The sequence below is a fragment of the Girardinichthys multiradiatus genome, chromosome 4 (assembly GCF_021462225.1).
Source record: "Girardinichthys multiradiatus isolate DD_20200921_A chromosome 4, DD_fGirMul_XY1, whole genome shotgun sequence".
NCBI classification, from domain to species: domain Eukaryota; kingdom Metazoa; phylum Chordata; class Actinopteri; order Cyprinodontiformes; family Goodeidae; genus Girardinichthys; species Girardinichthys multiradiatus.
Genome location: NC_061797.1, coordinates 21,312,156 through 21,329,518, shown reverse-complemented (window position 1 = coordinate 21,329,518; position 17,363 = coordinate 21,312,156). Strand labels below are relative to the sequence as shown.

General features: G+C 37.8%; 1 protein-coding gene across 5 annotated transcripts in view; it reads left to right on the top strand.

The window, feature by feature from the left end:
* Positions 1-17,363, top strand: part of pcdh17 (protocadherin 17) — a 94,555-nt gene that overhangs the window by 19,423 nt on the left and 57,769 nt on the right. For 4 of the 5 annotated variants that reach the window (XM_047362993.1, XM_047362992.1, XM_047362989.1 and 1 more), the window contains 2 exons: positions 7,761-7,819; positions 8,256-8,428. In XM_047362993.1, coding sequence (XP_047218949.1) covers positions 7,761-7,819; positions 8,256-8,428 — 232 coding nt within the window. The remainder of the gene's footprint in view (positions 1-7,760; positions 7,820-8,255; positions 8,429-17,363) is intronic. The other variant, XM_047362991.1, reaches the window with a different exon arrangement.

Below are 17,363 nucleotides of genomic sequence, written 5' to 3'. Positions count from 1 at the left end.
AGCAGTTGGGCCACTAAGCATGCTTAATGAATTCTTCTTGTCTGTTGTTTACCAGGGGATGTCAAGAGGGAGCCCTGGTGTTCTTGGTCATTGAAAGTGCTGCCATATTGGTCATGAATACTGAATTGAGAAATTAATCATCAACCAAGAAGTCGTGTTCTTTATGTGGTTTAATAAGAGTTCGTCTTAGCCCAGTTTAATAAAAGGAAAATTACAATTCCCAACAAATGAAAGCTCATGCATATAAAAAAAAGATGGAATACAAATCTCCTCGAATTATGAGACAATGATTTACAAGAAATAAGTACTGAGTTAAATTGAATTCGCCAGCTTTATAATAAAGGAGCCTCTTTACAAATAGCCCTGAGGTAGTTCCATGAAAAACACAGATGATACTTAACACCACAGCAGTGCTAACAGATGATTATTTGTTTGTCTTTATTTAGCTTGACTTGGGTTAGATTTGTTGTGATGTCAGATTTAGTACAGTTAGTGATGAGCAGCCGATAAGAGATTGTAAGAAGGATTTGTTTTAATGACTCATTTATTTAGGTGGAACAAAAAATCAATATTTTTGTTACGGTCTCAAGTGAGACTTTATTATTACAGTGGTGCTGGTTTCACATCATTTTTCTCTGGCTATACTGAGCCTTTTCTTTCCTTTACTCCTTGTTGGTATTTCAGCGAAAGATCTGACGTACATGAATGTAGTTGTCAAATTTTAAGTAGAAAAAACCCCACATTTCTATAATAGATGCATTGAAAGGGTTCATTACTACACACGTATCAAGTATGCTACAATGGAATTTACATGAATTATTAGCTCATTTGTTCTGATTAGCATTACAGTAACCTGCCACATGTGACAGACACCATGATGCCAAGTAAAACAGATAAGCTTTTTTAATCATTACATCAAATCATTCTGCAGATGCAGGGCCGACATTTATTTATCCGGATAAAAGGAAGTCACATTTTCAGAACAAAGCTGCGCGTGCTACATACCTTACTGATTTTAATAATGTCATGTTAGACCTGGGAAGAAATCATTTTAATTATTTTTTATATAGCCCTGTTTTGTTACATTCCTTTAAAAAAGGACAACTTAAGATTTTTCAGGGTTTACTGAAGGGCCCGTGTGGTTTAGACAACTAAACCCACAGACTATCTGTTTTTTTATAACTGTACTCAAAGGCTTGCTGAGCATGCATGTTCGATTTTAGCTCTGCCTCTTGTCATTTATGTAGCCGCACTTGTTCACACTTGGGAGACACCAGTTGAAGTGCTATTTTGGACCTTTGTCAACAGCACAGCTCTCCCCGGCACCTTAGAATTATGCTTGAGGTTGTGTTTGCGTGTTGCTGACATATAATGGAATTGAAACCAGGAGAGAATATTAGAGCACATTCTATTCTTTGTTTATAGCAACACTTGTTACTTGCTTTGCTTTTTCTTAAGGTTTTGTTGCAAACAATACATCTTTTCACTCAAATTCTGATTAAATTGGTTCATGCTTTTACAAGGCATCTTGACTACCCTGGACTAAAAAGCAAGTGAAATATCTCCTCAGAGCTGTATCAGTGTAATGCATTTAAAGCCTCTTTTCAGACATTCCCTGCTTTCCATAAAATATGACGACAACCGAATGTGTCGGTTTTATGTCTGAGTGAGCACTCAAGTGCTTTTCCACATCAGTGTGCGATGGCAACTTCACTAAGTCGAATTGAATACAATTTATCACTTTTAACACGTTACATGTGTGACCTACATGCAGGCACATTTGACATGCACAATAGACATGCATAATTGTAGAGGGTTTCAATATGGCATACATCCTGCATGTCAGAGAAACCTGATATTTAAAATTATTAAGCAAATGAACAATAGCATAAGGAATACCAGGGAGCTTCAAGATGAATCTCCTTTCTTAACCTATTTCATGATTAAGTCTATCAGCAGCACTGCTATCCATCAGGACTCCTTAGACCCGTACTGGGTTTACTGGCATCATTAGGACACCCTTATTTGTCAAACATTCTACTGGATCAGTTCTGTTCTGAGTTATTTAGAAGATAAACCGAGATGTTTATCACCCAGTGTGTAAGCTTTAAGTTCACTTAAGACCATTGATTTGATAGTCTGTTATCTCCAGGAAGATGTTTCAATGCTAATTAGATCTGATCACTTAAAGTTGCTCCTCAGCCACTAGATAATCTATGCAGTCCAAGAATTTCCCTGTTTCTCCACTCCATTTTTCTTACTTTTGTTTTTAGCATTCTCTCACTTTACTCTGTTTACCCCCATTTTGTTATTTTATTTTCATCTTCTGTTACATTCTCTCTTTGTTCAACAGCATTTCTTCTTTTTCCTGGTCTGTGCATGTTTTCATTTTCCTGTATTTCTGTCTAACTGGTGAAGATATACTTTACGCCCTCCCTTATCTTTACATAAAGATGCACAGCAGAGAAAAACCTTTTCCAATACGAAACCAAGGTGAAGAGTTTTAATTTTGCTTTACTGCACTCCAAATCGCTCAGATTACTTGGTTTGGAAAAAACAAATTGTACTTAAATGCATATAAACAAAATGTGTGTAGCACCTTCCATAGTTATTATTGTAAAGATGAGTTAAAATTCTTAAAATAAAATAAAAAGTCATTTGAGCACTTTAATAAGAAAAAATACCATTTATGGAAAAATATTTCACACTAAGAAATATTTGTTTTATCACTGATGCCAACTGTACTGGTTATCCCTTGCAATTCCTTTAAAATGAATGTAACCAAACTTTATTTGAGTTATACTGAACTATTCATGACTTCCTGTTACCTTGAAGTAAAAATGTAACGTGACAAAGAGACTCATTCCTTGTAGCCACTATTTAAATAGCACAGACACAAGAACATGCCATTCAAGTAAGGGGCATTTGTTTTAATCTTCAAATGTCAAGAAATGGCTACATGAAAATAACTAATCACCTAAATTTGACCATGTCAGTCAAAGCATTAATTGAAAAGTTTGAAACATATTTAACTCTGACCACATAGGTCAGGCAAGGACCCAAAATCATCTTGCCACACACAGTGGTCAAGATGGTAGGTAAAACCTCCAAGGTTTACCATGGCTATCTTGTTCATGATAACCATTAGAAACTGTTTACATGCCAAATGGTTGTCTAGCAGACATTCCAGCAAACACACACTGAATGTGTACCATCACAAACGTAATCATGTGGAGTTTGCTCCATTCTACTGGAGCTGGTGAGTTTAGGGCAGATGACCTAGATTGAGTTTTTTGGCAACAACACTCTAGGTGAGTCTAAGCTGAATGAAAGCGATAACGAAATCGGTCACAAGACAATCTAGACAGATTGTGCAAAGAACAATGATTGAAGATCCCTTTCTCTGTGCTCTGACCTTGTGAAATATTACAGGAAAGGATTGGACTAAGAAGTAACAGCATGGCTGCCGATAATTGTAGCGAGGATGATTTTGTACAAATGAGAAAAAAATGTATTTCTTATTGTGGTATTTTATCACCCAGTGGATATATGTACTTATATTAAAGATTGGATTTTTTTTTTTTTATTTGCGATTATGGTATGCAATAAAAGCAGAACTTATTTTCAGGGTTTTTACACATTACAAGTGGGTGCCAATACATGTGGAGGTCACTGTATGTTTTCCAGTAAGACAGTAAAGGAGAAATACATCAATCATATCTCTCAGAATAGGTGAAGGGGGTGTATTCTTGTTCGTTTGAATAAAAGTGAATGATCCAGTGATGTGTGAAAGAGGAACTGCAGTTTGTCCTCATTTACCATCCCTGTGTAGGATATCAAATGCACACCAAAAGGTAGCAGTGCACAAATATAACCACATAGACGCAAACAGTACTCCAGAATCCACCACTATGCCCCGAGAGGAGAACAGTACTCCACTATTCTCGTCCCATTTGTCTCAATCGGTCTGTTGTCTGGGCGGTCAGTCTTAGGGGCCTCAATGGGAATACAGAATAGAGTGCAGCTTTTTACACTTAGTCAGCCTTACTGTGTTCAGTATCTCTGTGACCTTTGTGACCTTGCTCCATAAACTAGATACAACACATCATTTACTGCACTTCAGCAACACATGCCTTCGGAAAATTCATCCACACCACCGAACGAGAAGAGCCTTTAGGTGCACAATGTGGATAGAGGCGGAGTTGCTGGATTCATCTTTTATTGAACAGGTTCTGCATTTCTCTAGATGTTTAAGGTAGAGACTCAGATCTTCAGTCGATAAGTTAGGAAAATCTTTGAACTAGTTCTGGTTATTCAGGTTTAGGTACATGTAGCATTGAAAATAATGATAGCTATGATGCAAAGGGAATTTATGCAGTGTAGAATACTGTTTATCACTCTGCTTCAAATTATCTTGTATTTATTGTGGGCTCTGACTTTCTCAGTAGATAGCAGTTCATGCTGCGCATTATCGACCCATTAATTGGAAAGTGGCCCATTGTAGTGAAAGGACTGGGCAGTATGGTCAGACAGGAAGAGATGGAAGCTTAAGATCGGCCAGAACTCTTAATTGGCAGGAAAGAGGTTTCCATGAAGTGCTGTAATGTGGTTTTTATTGGCTTGTGTGCAGTGAAAGGCATGCTGCTTTAAGTAAAGGCATGTTTTTTTTCTGGTAAGAAAAACTACAGGTGTGAATAACATTCATAGAGACTATGCGTTTGGGTTCAGATCAACTGTGAATGTAGATTATTTAATTCTGTCACAAAGAACATAACATTTTGATTTGTTGAGGTAAAAAATACTGCTACTGTGCACAGGTGCAGAAATCACGCAGTATAGCAAACACAAAAATTTTTTTTTGTTATGCCGGTTCCTTGTGATCACATTTACTGCTAATAGAACAAAGTCATTTGAAAAATATGTCCAAGGTTGGTAGCATGGTCAAAAAAAGTACAGATGGAGCACATCACTGAAAAAGATTTCCATCTTCCCTTTCATTCTTTTCCAATTTTATTTTATTTTATTTTATATAACTTAAAAAAAAGAAAAAAAAACCCTTTTCAGTTACTCTTATCATTTCATTGCCAAACGATTTCAAACATTCCTTCTTGTCTTGCTTTATGGTCAGATTCCAGTCTTTGATATGTTCTGTGGGTGTTTTCTTTTCATATTGGCGAAGGCCGAAGTGGAATAAAGTGTTAAGGTGGAGATAAAGGTGTTTGCAAAAGCATGGAAGGTCAGAGTACTGAGGTGGCCTGTCTGACCTTCACACACCCTTTTTTCATACTGAGGCACCGCAAGGCACGGATGACATTGAAATACTCTATCGACCGTGAGTCAAGCTGTGCATGTGAAAAAGCCTGGCACAACGACGCATTACTCACCAAACATGACATTTCGCCGCTATGAATTCCAGACAGAGTTGTGCACAACATAGTGTAATTATTTGTGTTGCTGTGATGAATGCAGCCACAAGAGCATGAAAGCAGTATCTCTTAAAGATATTTGCTTCCATCACTCCTACCACTACACAACAGGAAATTGATTATATTCCTGCAATAATCAGAACAAAAAAATATGCTGTTTAAAATAAAATACTAAAATACCCTAAATCTTTTGATAATGGGCTTATAGTCTTTTGCAAATGCCAGTAAGCACACAGCAATCTTTGTGACCTTTTAACTCCTTAACATGATTAAAAACCCCAATACACTGTGGTTTAATATGATTACTAAGTGAGTGAGACAGACTGGGAAAAAGATAGAGTGCTTCATTGCCGATGTGATTGATCCGGTCTGTAAGGCGGTGCTGCATACAATCCCGAGGATTAGACATTTGTGCCATTTATACGAGGAGCCTTGTACCAGTATTACATTATAATGCCACACTTTGTCACACATGTCAGAATGCTTCCTAATGTGACTGTACAGCACATGTAAGGTTTTTTTTCCTCACTAACATTAAATCAGACTGAACTTTTGCAGTAGGTTAGTTAAGAATAAATCATTCCTATTTGCTAAATGCCAGAATAATAAGAGTTTTCTTTTTTATATTTGTTGCCACTTTTTTCAGTTCAAACAATTACAGTATATACAAGTATAGACAGCATACGAATTCCAAGCTATCTTACCGTTCAAGAAGGAGATGAAAGTGTGTGGTGCAAAATGTGCATAGCAACTCTTGAACAATATTACTCAAAAATATTGTAAACAAGCAGGTAGGGACAAAGACCTTAAATTCCAGAGACATTAAACTAAGATTAAAGTGTTTGGTCATTAAGACCATTAATGCATTTGAGGAAAAAGGTGGAAGCAAGCCTAAGAACACCATAAGAACATTGAAGTACAGGGGTGGCAGCATCATTTTATCCATGCATTTTGCTGCAGGAAGGACTGGCACACTTTACAAAATTGATGGCATCATGAGGAAAGAACATTATGTGGAAACAATGACATGGGATTTCAAGACATCAGCTAAGAAGTCAAAACTTGCAAATAGACAATTATGCTATCTATACCACCAGATTAGATAGAAAGTTGCTTAAGGGCAACAAAATCAATGTTTTGGAGTGGCCATCACAAAGCTCTGATCTCAGTCCAATAGAATTATTGGGCAGAGCTGGAAAGGTGTGTGTGAGCATGGTGGACTACAAACCTTACTCACTTAAACCAGTTCTATCAGGAGGAATGGGGCAAATATTGATAGACGTTTATAGAAGATACAAAAAATGTCTGAACCAAGTCATACAGTTTAAGAGCCAATTCTCCCAAATAGGCCTGCAACCAACAATTATTTTGCTAATTGATTAATCTACTGACTTTTTCTCTGATTAACTGATTAATAATCAGATAGCAAAAGGTGCTTAATAAGAGATTTTGTACAGACTTTGAACCAGGTGAAGCTAAAACTATGCCTCCTGAGGATGTCGGGGCAGAGCATATTTACAGACAAAGAAGATTTGTCATCTTCAGTGCAAATTATAAATATTTTTGTGAAGTTTTGGCTTAACTACTGCTCTAGCCTTTCTCCCAAATACTCAAGACATGAATGTAAAATAATAAACATGAGAAAAGTTTAAATAAGGACTCCAAATCATTATTCTGGTATTTAGCCAATAGAAAATAAAACATTTTCTGTATGGACATGTATTTTTATCTTATTCAGCTGGAATAATATTTTTGAGTTCAGCTTTAAACAAGAGGCCTTGTATTATATTTTTATTTGAGCTTATTGATCCAACTTAAACAAGGCCTCTTGTATATGATCCCAATATAAACTCATACAAAGCACCAGTTCTTCATGTTCTAAGTCAGTGGTTCCCAATGTTAGGTGCTCATGTTAAATTTAAGAGAGCTAGCTATTTTCTAATAGGAACAAGGCACACATTACATTCTTATTCCTGTACAATTTGTACTGTAATCTAGCTAATAGATGTCTAGCCAATGGCTCGACACACCAATCGCAAAGATTTCTATTTTCATCAAGACAATTGTCCTTGGAGTCATCGATTATCTGATGTCTGCCAGACCTGATGTTGGCTGTGTGGTTTACTCTCCAATGGCTAATTAGCCTGTTTCATATGGCTGGTGAAATTCTCAAACCTTGGCAAAGCAGAGTGCACACTTTCACTTCCTTTAGACTAATCTGTCTTACACCTCTCAGTTCTGCATAATTAATCACATGTCACTAGGAATTCTTGTTTTACAAGAGGAAAGGTTTCTGTTAATAACACTGCATACTTTCTTCTCACTTTTCCACAGACGGACAATTTCCCCACTGAGCCTAATTATATGGGTAGCAGACAACAGTTTGTTCAAAGGTAAGAGCTGGAATCTATAGGCAATCGCTACTTTTTAGACCTCTGCTTTCAAGTCGTTACCAGTTACCAGAAAGTACTATAGAGTTTACATATGGCATTTGCATCTAAAAGTGGTCGCAATCTATCTATCTATCTATCTATCTATCTATCTATCTATCTATCTATCTATCTATCTATCTATCTATCTATCTATCTATCTATCTATCTATCTATCTATCTATCTATCTATCTATCTATCTATCTATCTATCTATCTATCTATCTATCTATCTATCTATCTATCTATCTATCTATCTATCTATCTATCTATCTATCTATCTATCTATCTATCTATCTATCTATCTCTCTCTCTCTCTCTCTCTATCTCTCTCTCTATATATATATATATATATATATATATATATATATATATTTTATTTATTTTTTTGTTTGTGAAGTAGTTCAACATTTAAAGATCCAGAGCGAGCCAGCCTCAGAGACAGCGGCCATGGTGACAGTGACCAGGCTGACAGTGACCAGGACACCAACAAAGGCTCCTGCTGTGATATGTCTGCAAAAGAAGCTCTCAAGCTGAAGGCTGCAGGTGTGAAACCACCACCTTTGGAGCAAGGTGAGCCCTGCCTGGCCATTCTAAGTGGACAGGAAAAGAAAGAGCCAAAAAACTGATTAAAGACATTTTTCTGTACTTTCCTCAACACTCACAGTATGAAGCCATATTGGGCTTCTTTATTTCCCCCCACTTTGTTCTCCGCTCTTATCTCCTCTAAAGTGCATACGGTGTGCATGGACTCGAGGGTGTGACTGTGTGCATGCTACACAAGTCCTCAGTTTATCAAAGCAGACAAGCCCATTATGTTTTCATAAGCCCAACTACTTCAGCCTCTCCATTTAGTCCCCCTTCTCTGAGCGCCCATCTCTGAAACTTTGATAATGGAACATGGAAAATATCTTAGCGAGCGGCAGGCAATGTAGCCTCGTAGTTTGGTGATTAAATATGAATAATTATTTGAAGCGCTGTGGGTCGGGCAGATTACACATGACATGTGTAGAACAATAACTCCCCAGATATGAGTTGTTGCAGTCACCCCCTGCACCCTCACATGATTAGTGCATGGTCACAGGGAGGCAAGAAATTTAAGATTATGCATAGAGTAGATAGAAAGAGAGGAAATGGAAAAAGAGATACAGACAATTTCTTGTTGCAGCTTTAACAGGAGATTTGCTCTGGTGCGCACCATTACATGCTTAACATAATGGAAATATGCAGGGAAACACAAATTTACTAAAAACATCCACACTAAAAAGTTTGTATCTCACTGACAGGATCCTGAAGAATGGTCTTGTGTACTGAACATGGATTCTCCATAATGGTGCTATTAATCCCGGGAACAGAAGGGCTGGTTTACTCCGTACGAAAGGACAATGAAAATTTGTGCAACACTCTGTGCTGCAATATGCGGGTCTGACAAAATAGCATTTTTTTCCTTTCCATTGATTTTTACAATTAAAAAAAGCCACACATGTTGGCAAGAGAAATTGGCCAATTAAAAGGCTCCATATGTTTGTCATTTTGAAAATGTTCTCATTTAATTGTCCATAAGGGACCAAAAGGATCACATTTCTAAACACAAAAGCACGTGACAAAATGAGTATTAGATAGTTTTAGGTATTTGGTAGTTTACTGAGCTCTTGCCTGTCTAAGCAGTTTTCTGTGTGTGGTCCTTGAGTAGTACAGTTTAGGGATTGAACAGGAAAGCATGCTCACACTCGTCAAACACACACACACACATTTAGCACATATAGGCACTCACAGACACAAACATCTTGAGGTGATGGTAACTTGGTGAAAAAACGTAATCTGTGTTTAAGTTTTTTTCTCCCTCCTGCTCCATGAGTTTCGTTTCACTTCTCCCTCTCTCCTTGTTTGGGGAAATTAACTGATGTGAGATTAGACAGTTAACCGACAGCAGCTGGCTGTGTTTTGCCAATAACATAGGGGTTTAGCTAAGCTGTGGGAGAAGGAAAAGGAATGTAGGTCAATGCTGGAGTTACTTTTGTACTGTTCTACCACATCTTTATTACCTTGCAAAACCACCAGTTGAATGCTCAGTGGTTATACACAAATTATTTCTAGAGGAAAAAAAGTACCTAGATGTGATCCTCTGTCATTCGAGCTGCATCTTGTTTTTGTAGACATATACAAAATGCTTTTTGCATTAGCAAGCAATAAAGTTGTAATATGATGAGTTAAAAGTTAAGATGTCAAGGGAAAAAAATTGCTTAATGTTAGGTTTACGTTTAGTTGAAGATATCTTGAGATAGCCCTGCACATACATGGACACAGACTGCATACTGTACCTGAAATCACTCTCTGGTTTATTTTCTCAGAAGAAAGTGGGTAAAGGAAGCTTGATACTGGTCAATGTCTCTGAGGTTGTTTTCTTACAGGGTTTTCTTTTTTACATCGAAGCACTTAGCGTATAGTTCATAGGTCTCTCATCACCCCCACCCCCCAACAACCTTCCCTCCTTTATCCCAACTTAAGACCTGTTTCCCGCTAAGCATAGCGCTCCCAATTACTCTGTAGCTCACTTTGCTTTCCTGCCAGAGCACTGTGCCCTCTTTCAGTGGTTCAGTATATACAGAACTGCAAGTGCACAGAGCATGTAGTTCAAGTCTCAATCAAGCCCCACCTCAGTTTTAGTTCTTAGCATTAAAGAAACCAAGCTTTCTTCTTTTTTGACCCTAGTTTTGGCATCTTGTTTGAGATTTTTTCCCTTAATATCCTTCCTTCTGCAAACGTTCTGGATTTGTGCTGCCCTCCAGTAAAAATAGGTTTAGTTCAACAAACTCTTATAGGATGCCGTTTAGTATGGTTTCCTTGTAGACAAAATGATCTGGATATCTAGTTCTAGATATAAAGTCTCAAATTGATTAATTAGTCTCGCAAAATTGGTAGCAATGTATTAATTAAGCTTAAGTATATCAAATGCATTTTTCCCCAATTTTAAACAGCAATTAATTGATGCTTCATCACGCCTGCAGCAGACATTAATACGATCTTGTCTGGCTCTGCCGGAGAGGCTGGCAGCACATCGTTCCCCTCTGTGGAGATGACTGCCACAGGCGCTATCACGAACAGACAGGCAGCAGTGGTTTTGGGAGATGTTACCCACTGATAGGTTGTCCGAGCAAATGGAGAGGGAGAAAGAAGGACAACGGGGTATGGAGGGTGGGGAGGTGGAGCACGGAGAGGAACGGACACTGTTTGACGGTACTACCTGACCTATTCTAATTATCTGCAACTGGATTATGATAATCTAACCGCCTCCTGCTTTGTTTCAGAAACTGGAGGGATGAGTGGGACAGGGAGGAGGTGGGGGTGTGGGAGGATAATGTGATACTACAAGGACAGTGTGGATACTGTGAGGAGACAGCATCAGATGTGTTCCTATGACAGCACTGTGGAAGGTGATGAAATTGAGTTTCCCAGTTATTTGCGGCTTGGTAATAGAAATACCCACCTGGACATTTTCATCATTAATTGATTAAGTAAGGGAAATGCCATTATTGGTCAGTTCTCAAACACACAAGTGCTCCCTTACAATGATGTCAATGAACACACGTACGCAGAATGTAGTTCATAAATAGATAATGATGATGGCATTATATTTATGTCGTACTCACAAAACCCCATTTTTCAACAATGTTTGCTTTTCCTGTAAATGCTAAGGTATTTACTGTACTGATAGTAGATCTGTAGATTCAAATTATATATGCCATTTTAAAAGGACTTTCATTTATCTCTGTGTTGAGAAATTAGATAGACTGTGTTTATGTTTTGTACAATACCTTGCTTCTAATTGTGGTGATATCTGCAGACCTAAAGGTTTAATAGACAAAAAAATCATATATCTCATGTTATGTGGATCCTATAGGCAGTGTCTTGTCTTTTCTTTTGAATCTGTGATGTAATATCAAAGATGGAAATCATGTTGAGAAAACAACACAAGACTCTGCTGGCAATATTTTATAGAAATGTACTTCTGTAGGTGCGAAATTTCATTTATCCCTTTACACATCAGTGCTTTTAATTTTGTCAGTAGCATTTTCAGCTGGCTGTGGTAGCCCAAAGCAACAAGCGCACCAGAATAGTTAGTATCAAAGAAGATTTCATGCAGAGGATTTCCCAGACCTCATTGTGGTATAAGGATGTTTTTAAGCTAAAAAATGGGCTCAACTTTGCATGTGTTCATCTGAAAAACTATGAGGGAAAACAGAGACCTCACCTTGTATTTTGTTTAAAAATACATTTTCTCTTTCAGTCTTTGCAAATACGTAAACGAAAGTAAACGAAATATCCTGACTTAAATCCATCTAAAATATTAACCCCCTCTTTACTTGAGGCAATCTTCATCTTAAGACTTTAGCATTACAGTACATTTCCTGAGTCCTCACAATCAGAGTTTTCCTTTTTTGCGTTAAAAGCAATTAATTTTGAATTATAGGTGAGCCTTTGATTAAAACCATGCAAGATTAATTGACTGGTCAGAAGTCAGATCAGATGCCCTTTCAGCGACGTAGCCATAGCAACCCCTTTCCTGCTAACACTGGCCTTCAATAAACCTTTATCTTAGTGTTTGAAAAGTGTGTTCCATTGAACTTAATGAATTTGTTGTATGAATGCATTTGAATTTAGATCAAAAAGGCATCCAGGTCAGTATTTTATGGCTTCATTATTTACGTACATTTTATGTACTTTTTTATACATATTTGGCATTCTGGACAGTACACATTACTGTAGTGGTTGACGTTGACAATGTAAACTGATGTATTTTTGACATATTTATGTTTACAATTTCTGTTAATAGAAATAGAAAGGGCTTTCATTTGGCCTCACCAATCATACATACTCAGACAAAATTGAGTGCACATTTTACATAGTTATTAGCTTCATTATGGAAGGATCTGTTTTATGTATTTGCATAAACATTGTCAGCTGCTCCATTTGAGATGTGTCAATAATGGTTTGGACAAATACGGTTTTATCTTTCCAATTTATTTCATCTGGGTTCCCTTTTAGGGATGAAGCGGGGTTTATTGTGAATGTTTCAGTTCCACAGAGAGAGAAAGAGAGAGAGGAAAGCTAAAAAGAGAAGGGGAAAGAAACTGTTCAGATGCTGCACAAGTGAATTCTGAAGACAGCAAATGAACAAAGCAACACGCAATCTGGTTACTGAATGACAGGCTGCTTGAAGACGCACATCTTCTGAAACACTTCCAGTAAGCTTTGAATCCAAAGTGGCATTGTGATCGAGCCATGGTCCCGCCAGGATGTGACTCAGTCATATCATGAGGACAGAGAGGCTGGCTTTTTGACATTTACTCATCTGATGAAAACTTGAAAAGCAACAGTTGCCTCACTTGTGAGGGTCCCAAAAGTGACGGCTCACTGACACATAGTAAAATAAGACTCATTTCTTATTGCCGTTATAATATCTGTCATATTTTTGATGATGTTATTCAATATATGGCGCCGTGATATATCAAATTTATGTCTTTCATACTGTTTTGCCTTTTGTTAAAGAAACCTCATTGATAGAAACGGGAGAGAGTGGGTTCATGAAGCGTTTTTTGCAAATGTTTTTTAGCAAATATCATTAGGTCACAGAAGTATCTTCATTTACAAACAGCAGGGGCTGGAATGATCAAAGAGAATAAAAATACTTTTTAAGATCTGTTATTAGAATTATAAATAATGTGGAACTCCCATTTCTGACCTGAAAAGGCAAGATTCAAACCTTAAACCTTTCTGAACAATTTGTGCCTAGAAGAATTATGGCCGAATGTCCTTAATCAATAGGTGATGCTACAGATTGTAAAAGTGGAGTGATGCATCCATTTACCTAAATTATTTGGAGAGTAAAAGCACTGATTGAAGGTATAAATGTATCAAAAAAAAAGTTTATGTGCGATTAGACCCCGTTAATATCACTAAATTAATAGTTACTATCATTGGGAGTTCACGTGCCTCTTCTCGCTCTTACCCTGTCTACCCCTCAACCCTGGGAGGGTTGCTGGGAGTGATTCCTTAGTGTGCCTCACCTAAGCTGCTCGATAAAAACATATCTTTACAGAGTTAATTTGATGGAGTATTGTTTATTAACGGCTGAGTGTATACCAAAAGTTGAATTGACCTACAATCATAGGTTAATTTTCTGAATTTAAAAAAGTAAAAATATTTTAAACACAGCCACAATTTTGGTGCTGCACGGTGGCGCAGTTGGTAGCACTGTTGCCTTGCAGCAAGAAGGTCCTGGGTTCGATTCCCGACTGGGGGTCTTTCTGCATGGAGTTTGCATGTTCTCCCCGTGCATGCGTGGGTTCTCACCGGGTACTCCGGCTTCCTCCCACAGTCCAAAGACATGCCTGTTAGGTTAATTGGTAACTCTAAATTGCCCTTAGGTGTATGAATGAGTGCGTGTGTGGTTGTTTGTGTGTTGCCCTGCGATGGACTGGCAACCTGTCCAGGGTGTACCCTGCCTCTCGCCCATAGACTGCTGGAGATAAGCACCAGCTCCCCTGCGACTCAATATGGAATAAGCAGTAGAAAATGACTGACTGTATTTAGAAAAGAGCCTTAATTTCCAATGAACAGCGCATATTTTTAGGCCAAAAGCAAAAACTTTTTATTTTATTTATTTTCTGTTGTGCAATGAGACCAGTGTTGATGTGTGCTGGTTCTAATATTGAAACAATGCCACAGGTTAATGGACAAACAGCTGCTAAGAGATAGGCTTCATTTGAGAGCACTGTAATTAGTCAGCTTACAAATATTGCTCCAAACAGGTAGCATATGGAGGAGTCATGGTTTCATGTGATGCCATCGCATCCGTCTGTTTAAACATGATTTAGGCTCTCGGGGTGTGTTTATACTGGTTGTTCCAACCAGATATTAAAATGTGCCATTCCAGCGAGCCTTCTCATACCACCACAAGCTCGACTTGATGCCTTCCAGAGCTCCTCTTTGCCTGTTAGCTCATATCATCAGAAATCATTAATGTAAAAATTTTAATGTTTTTAGCCTTTTCTAATGAAGTATGCATGGTGATTTAACATCAAGCCATTTAAGGATATTCCTGAAAGTCTGCAGCATGGCCGGAAAGATAGATTAGAAAAATAAGCATCACCCGAAAACAGCAGCCAGATGCTCGTGCTTCTTCTAACTGTTTGTGCGAGCCATTGGGTAGGGAGGATTTGTCTCTGAGACTTTCATCTCTTTATGTCCCTCATCTCCTCGGCTTTCTGCAGTCTGTCCCTGGCCGGGCCGATAGCTTGATTCATTGCACCCTCACCAACTTACTTTTCCTGGTGGGGAATATAAAAGCCATCAACAGTCTGGAGTTCTCCAGGATGCATCACTCAAAGTCAAATAAGATTTGTGAGTGTTTTTGTGCCCATACACATGTGCCAGATCACCTCTATTCTTAGAGGATGTGGTGGTATCGCACAGCAGTGAGACGATTTACGGCTAAGCTATTGGAATCCTGCGGAAAGCCTAAAATCTTGTGGGGTGAAGGGAGGGGAACTATCACAGTCTGAGGATTTCTTCCCTCTCATTACGGAAGATTTAACGGGATTAGTCTATTTTCTTTACCACACAAAGTTTTATTAAATCCTATTGTTATGATTGTGGTTCATAAAGAGTAATGTCCAATCTTGTATCCTTCCGCTTGTGCTTGGTGGGAGATATTTTAGGCCACGTTGGCTGTTGGGTGTGATATCCACCTCTAAATCTCGGTCTGACTGCATGGCGGATCACCAGCAATCCTCATTCAGCCAGTGTAGCCTATCTCCAACCCTCTGGTGCTGGAGAAGATTGATGAATATCTCTGACTCTTACCAGTTACGCTGTAAATCTGTGACATTATCCCTTTACTCTGGTAGCCAGAGCAAATAATTAAACATGTTTATGGAAGCAGTGAATGAGAACACCTCTTATTTCTTCCTAAGTGCCCTCATAACCTCTCTACACAGCAAGGTTGGACTTTCCACCTTTAAAAGTCTGCCTAATATCCCTCTGAGAATGCTTTTCTCCTGCATCTGGAGCCAGAACTGCTGACCCTAAATGCTTACAGAAATCAGACTATACTCATGAATGGCAAATTATTATCCAAGTGTCTCATATTACACTGAAAAAGAAAACACAAATCCAATCAAACACAATGGAAATGTTATTTAAAGCTTATGGAAAAATATATGTCTGCTAAACATGAGGATTAGTCCAGAGTCTTGGAGATTTAAAGGTAATCACTCTTCAGCCATATTGTTAAAGCTTTCATCCGTGGTGAGGAGCAATAAAGCTCCAGTGATATTATTCAATCATTTATTTATTAACTTGTTTTTTTGTCACTCATAACTCAGAATAATAAACACTCATTCTAATGCTTTTCCCGAGCTACAGATGCATCGTCATTGTTGTTATCACAGGCCTTGCCCCATCCACACATTTGCATGTGTTTGTTTTAATGCCTCGTCTGCGCGCAGTAGAGCTCGGAAAGTGAGGCACGGTGGTTTGATTAGTTTGCATATTTTATGTTTACAGTTTATACATGCTGGTTGACTTGTTTGCTGTAAACACACTAGTAACCTACATTATCACGAAGAGTATGATTCAACTCTGCTGAGTTGACTGGAAAAGAAAACAACTTTTCCAAACTTGTTTCTGCACAGATATAAATTCCCCCTAAGGAGTTGTAAGAAAGAAAATCTAGGATGTTTATTAGCTCCATCATCATGATAGACTTGTTTCTGTTCCCAGTAGTTCCGTTTGTAATCACATGATCAACAGCCTCATAGATGGGGTGAAATTAATTAATACAGTGTAACTGAGCCCCAAAGCAATGCAGCCTGAGTTTTTTTTTTTTTTTCACCCATTGTTTCTGTCAATAATTTCTGTCAATAATTTGTTAATGTTATGAATCCAGCTTAGACAGTTACGGTATAATCACCACTTTTAAATGGAAATTTTTAAAAGATAGAGGCTATAGTAACTCAGAATGTGTAGATATTATGCTGCAGTTTTTCATCTTATGAGTGGTTCTATAAACAGCAGAAAAACCCATTGAACAGTTGAAAAGAATGCTTCACAGGGTTGCACTTGCTTTTATGTTTCTGAATGAATCAAAGCAATAACTACTGCAAGCAAGTCAGATTTAAGCAAGCCTGAGGGTCAGAACACACATTGTTTTGTGTTTTATATAAGGCTACACATTACCGGGAAAAAGTGTGATTGCAATACTATTATTAAATATTGAGATGGCTGCATTGATTATGCTTAACCCACATTTAGCTATTTTCTTTCTTTTCCTTCATTATAATATCTTCACTACTCTTTTATGAGCTTTAGCATCTCGGCCACCGCACCCAATTTTTACAAACAAGATGGGGGGATAAATAAATTGAAAAAGGATGTAATGCAACATTTTCAAAAATAATAATAGCTGAGTTAAATTATATATAAGATTTAAGTATTTTTTAAAGTA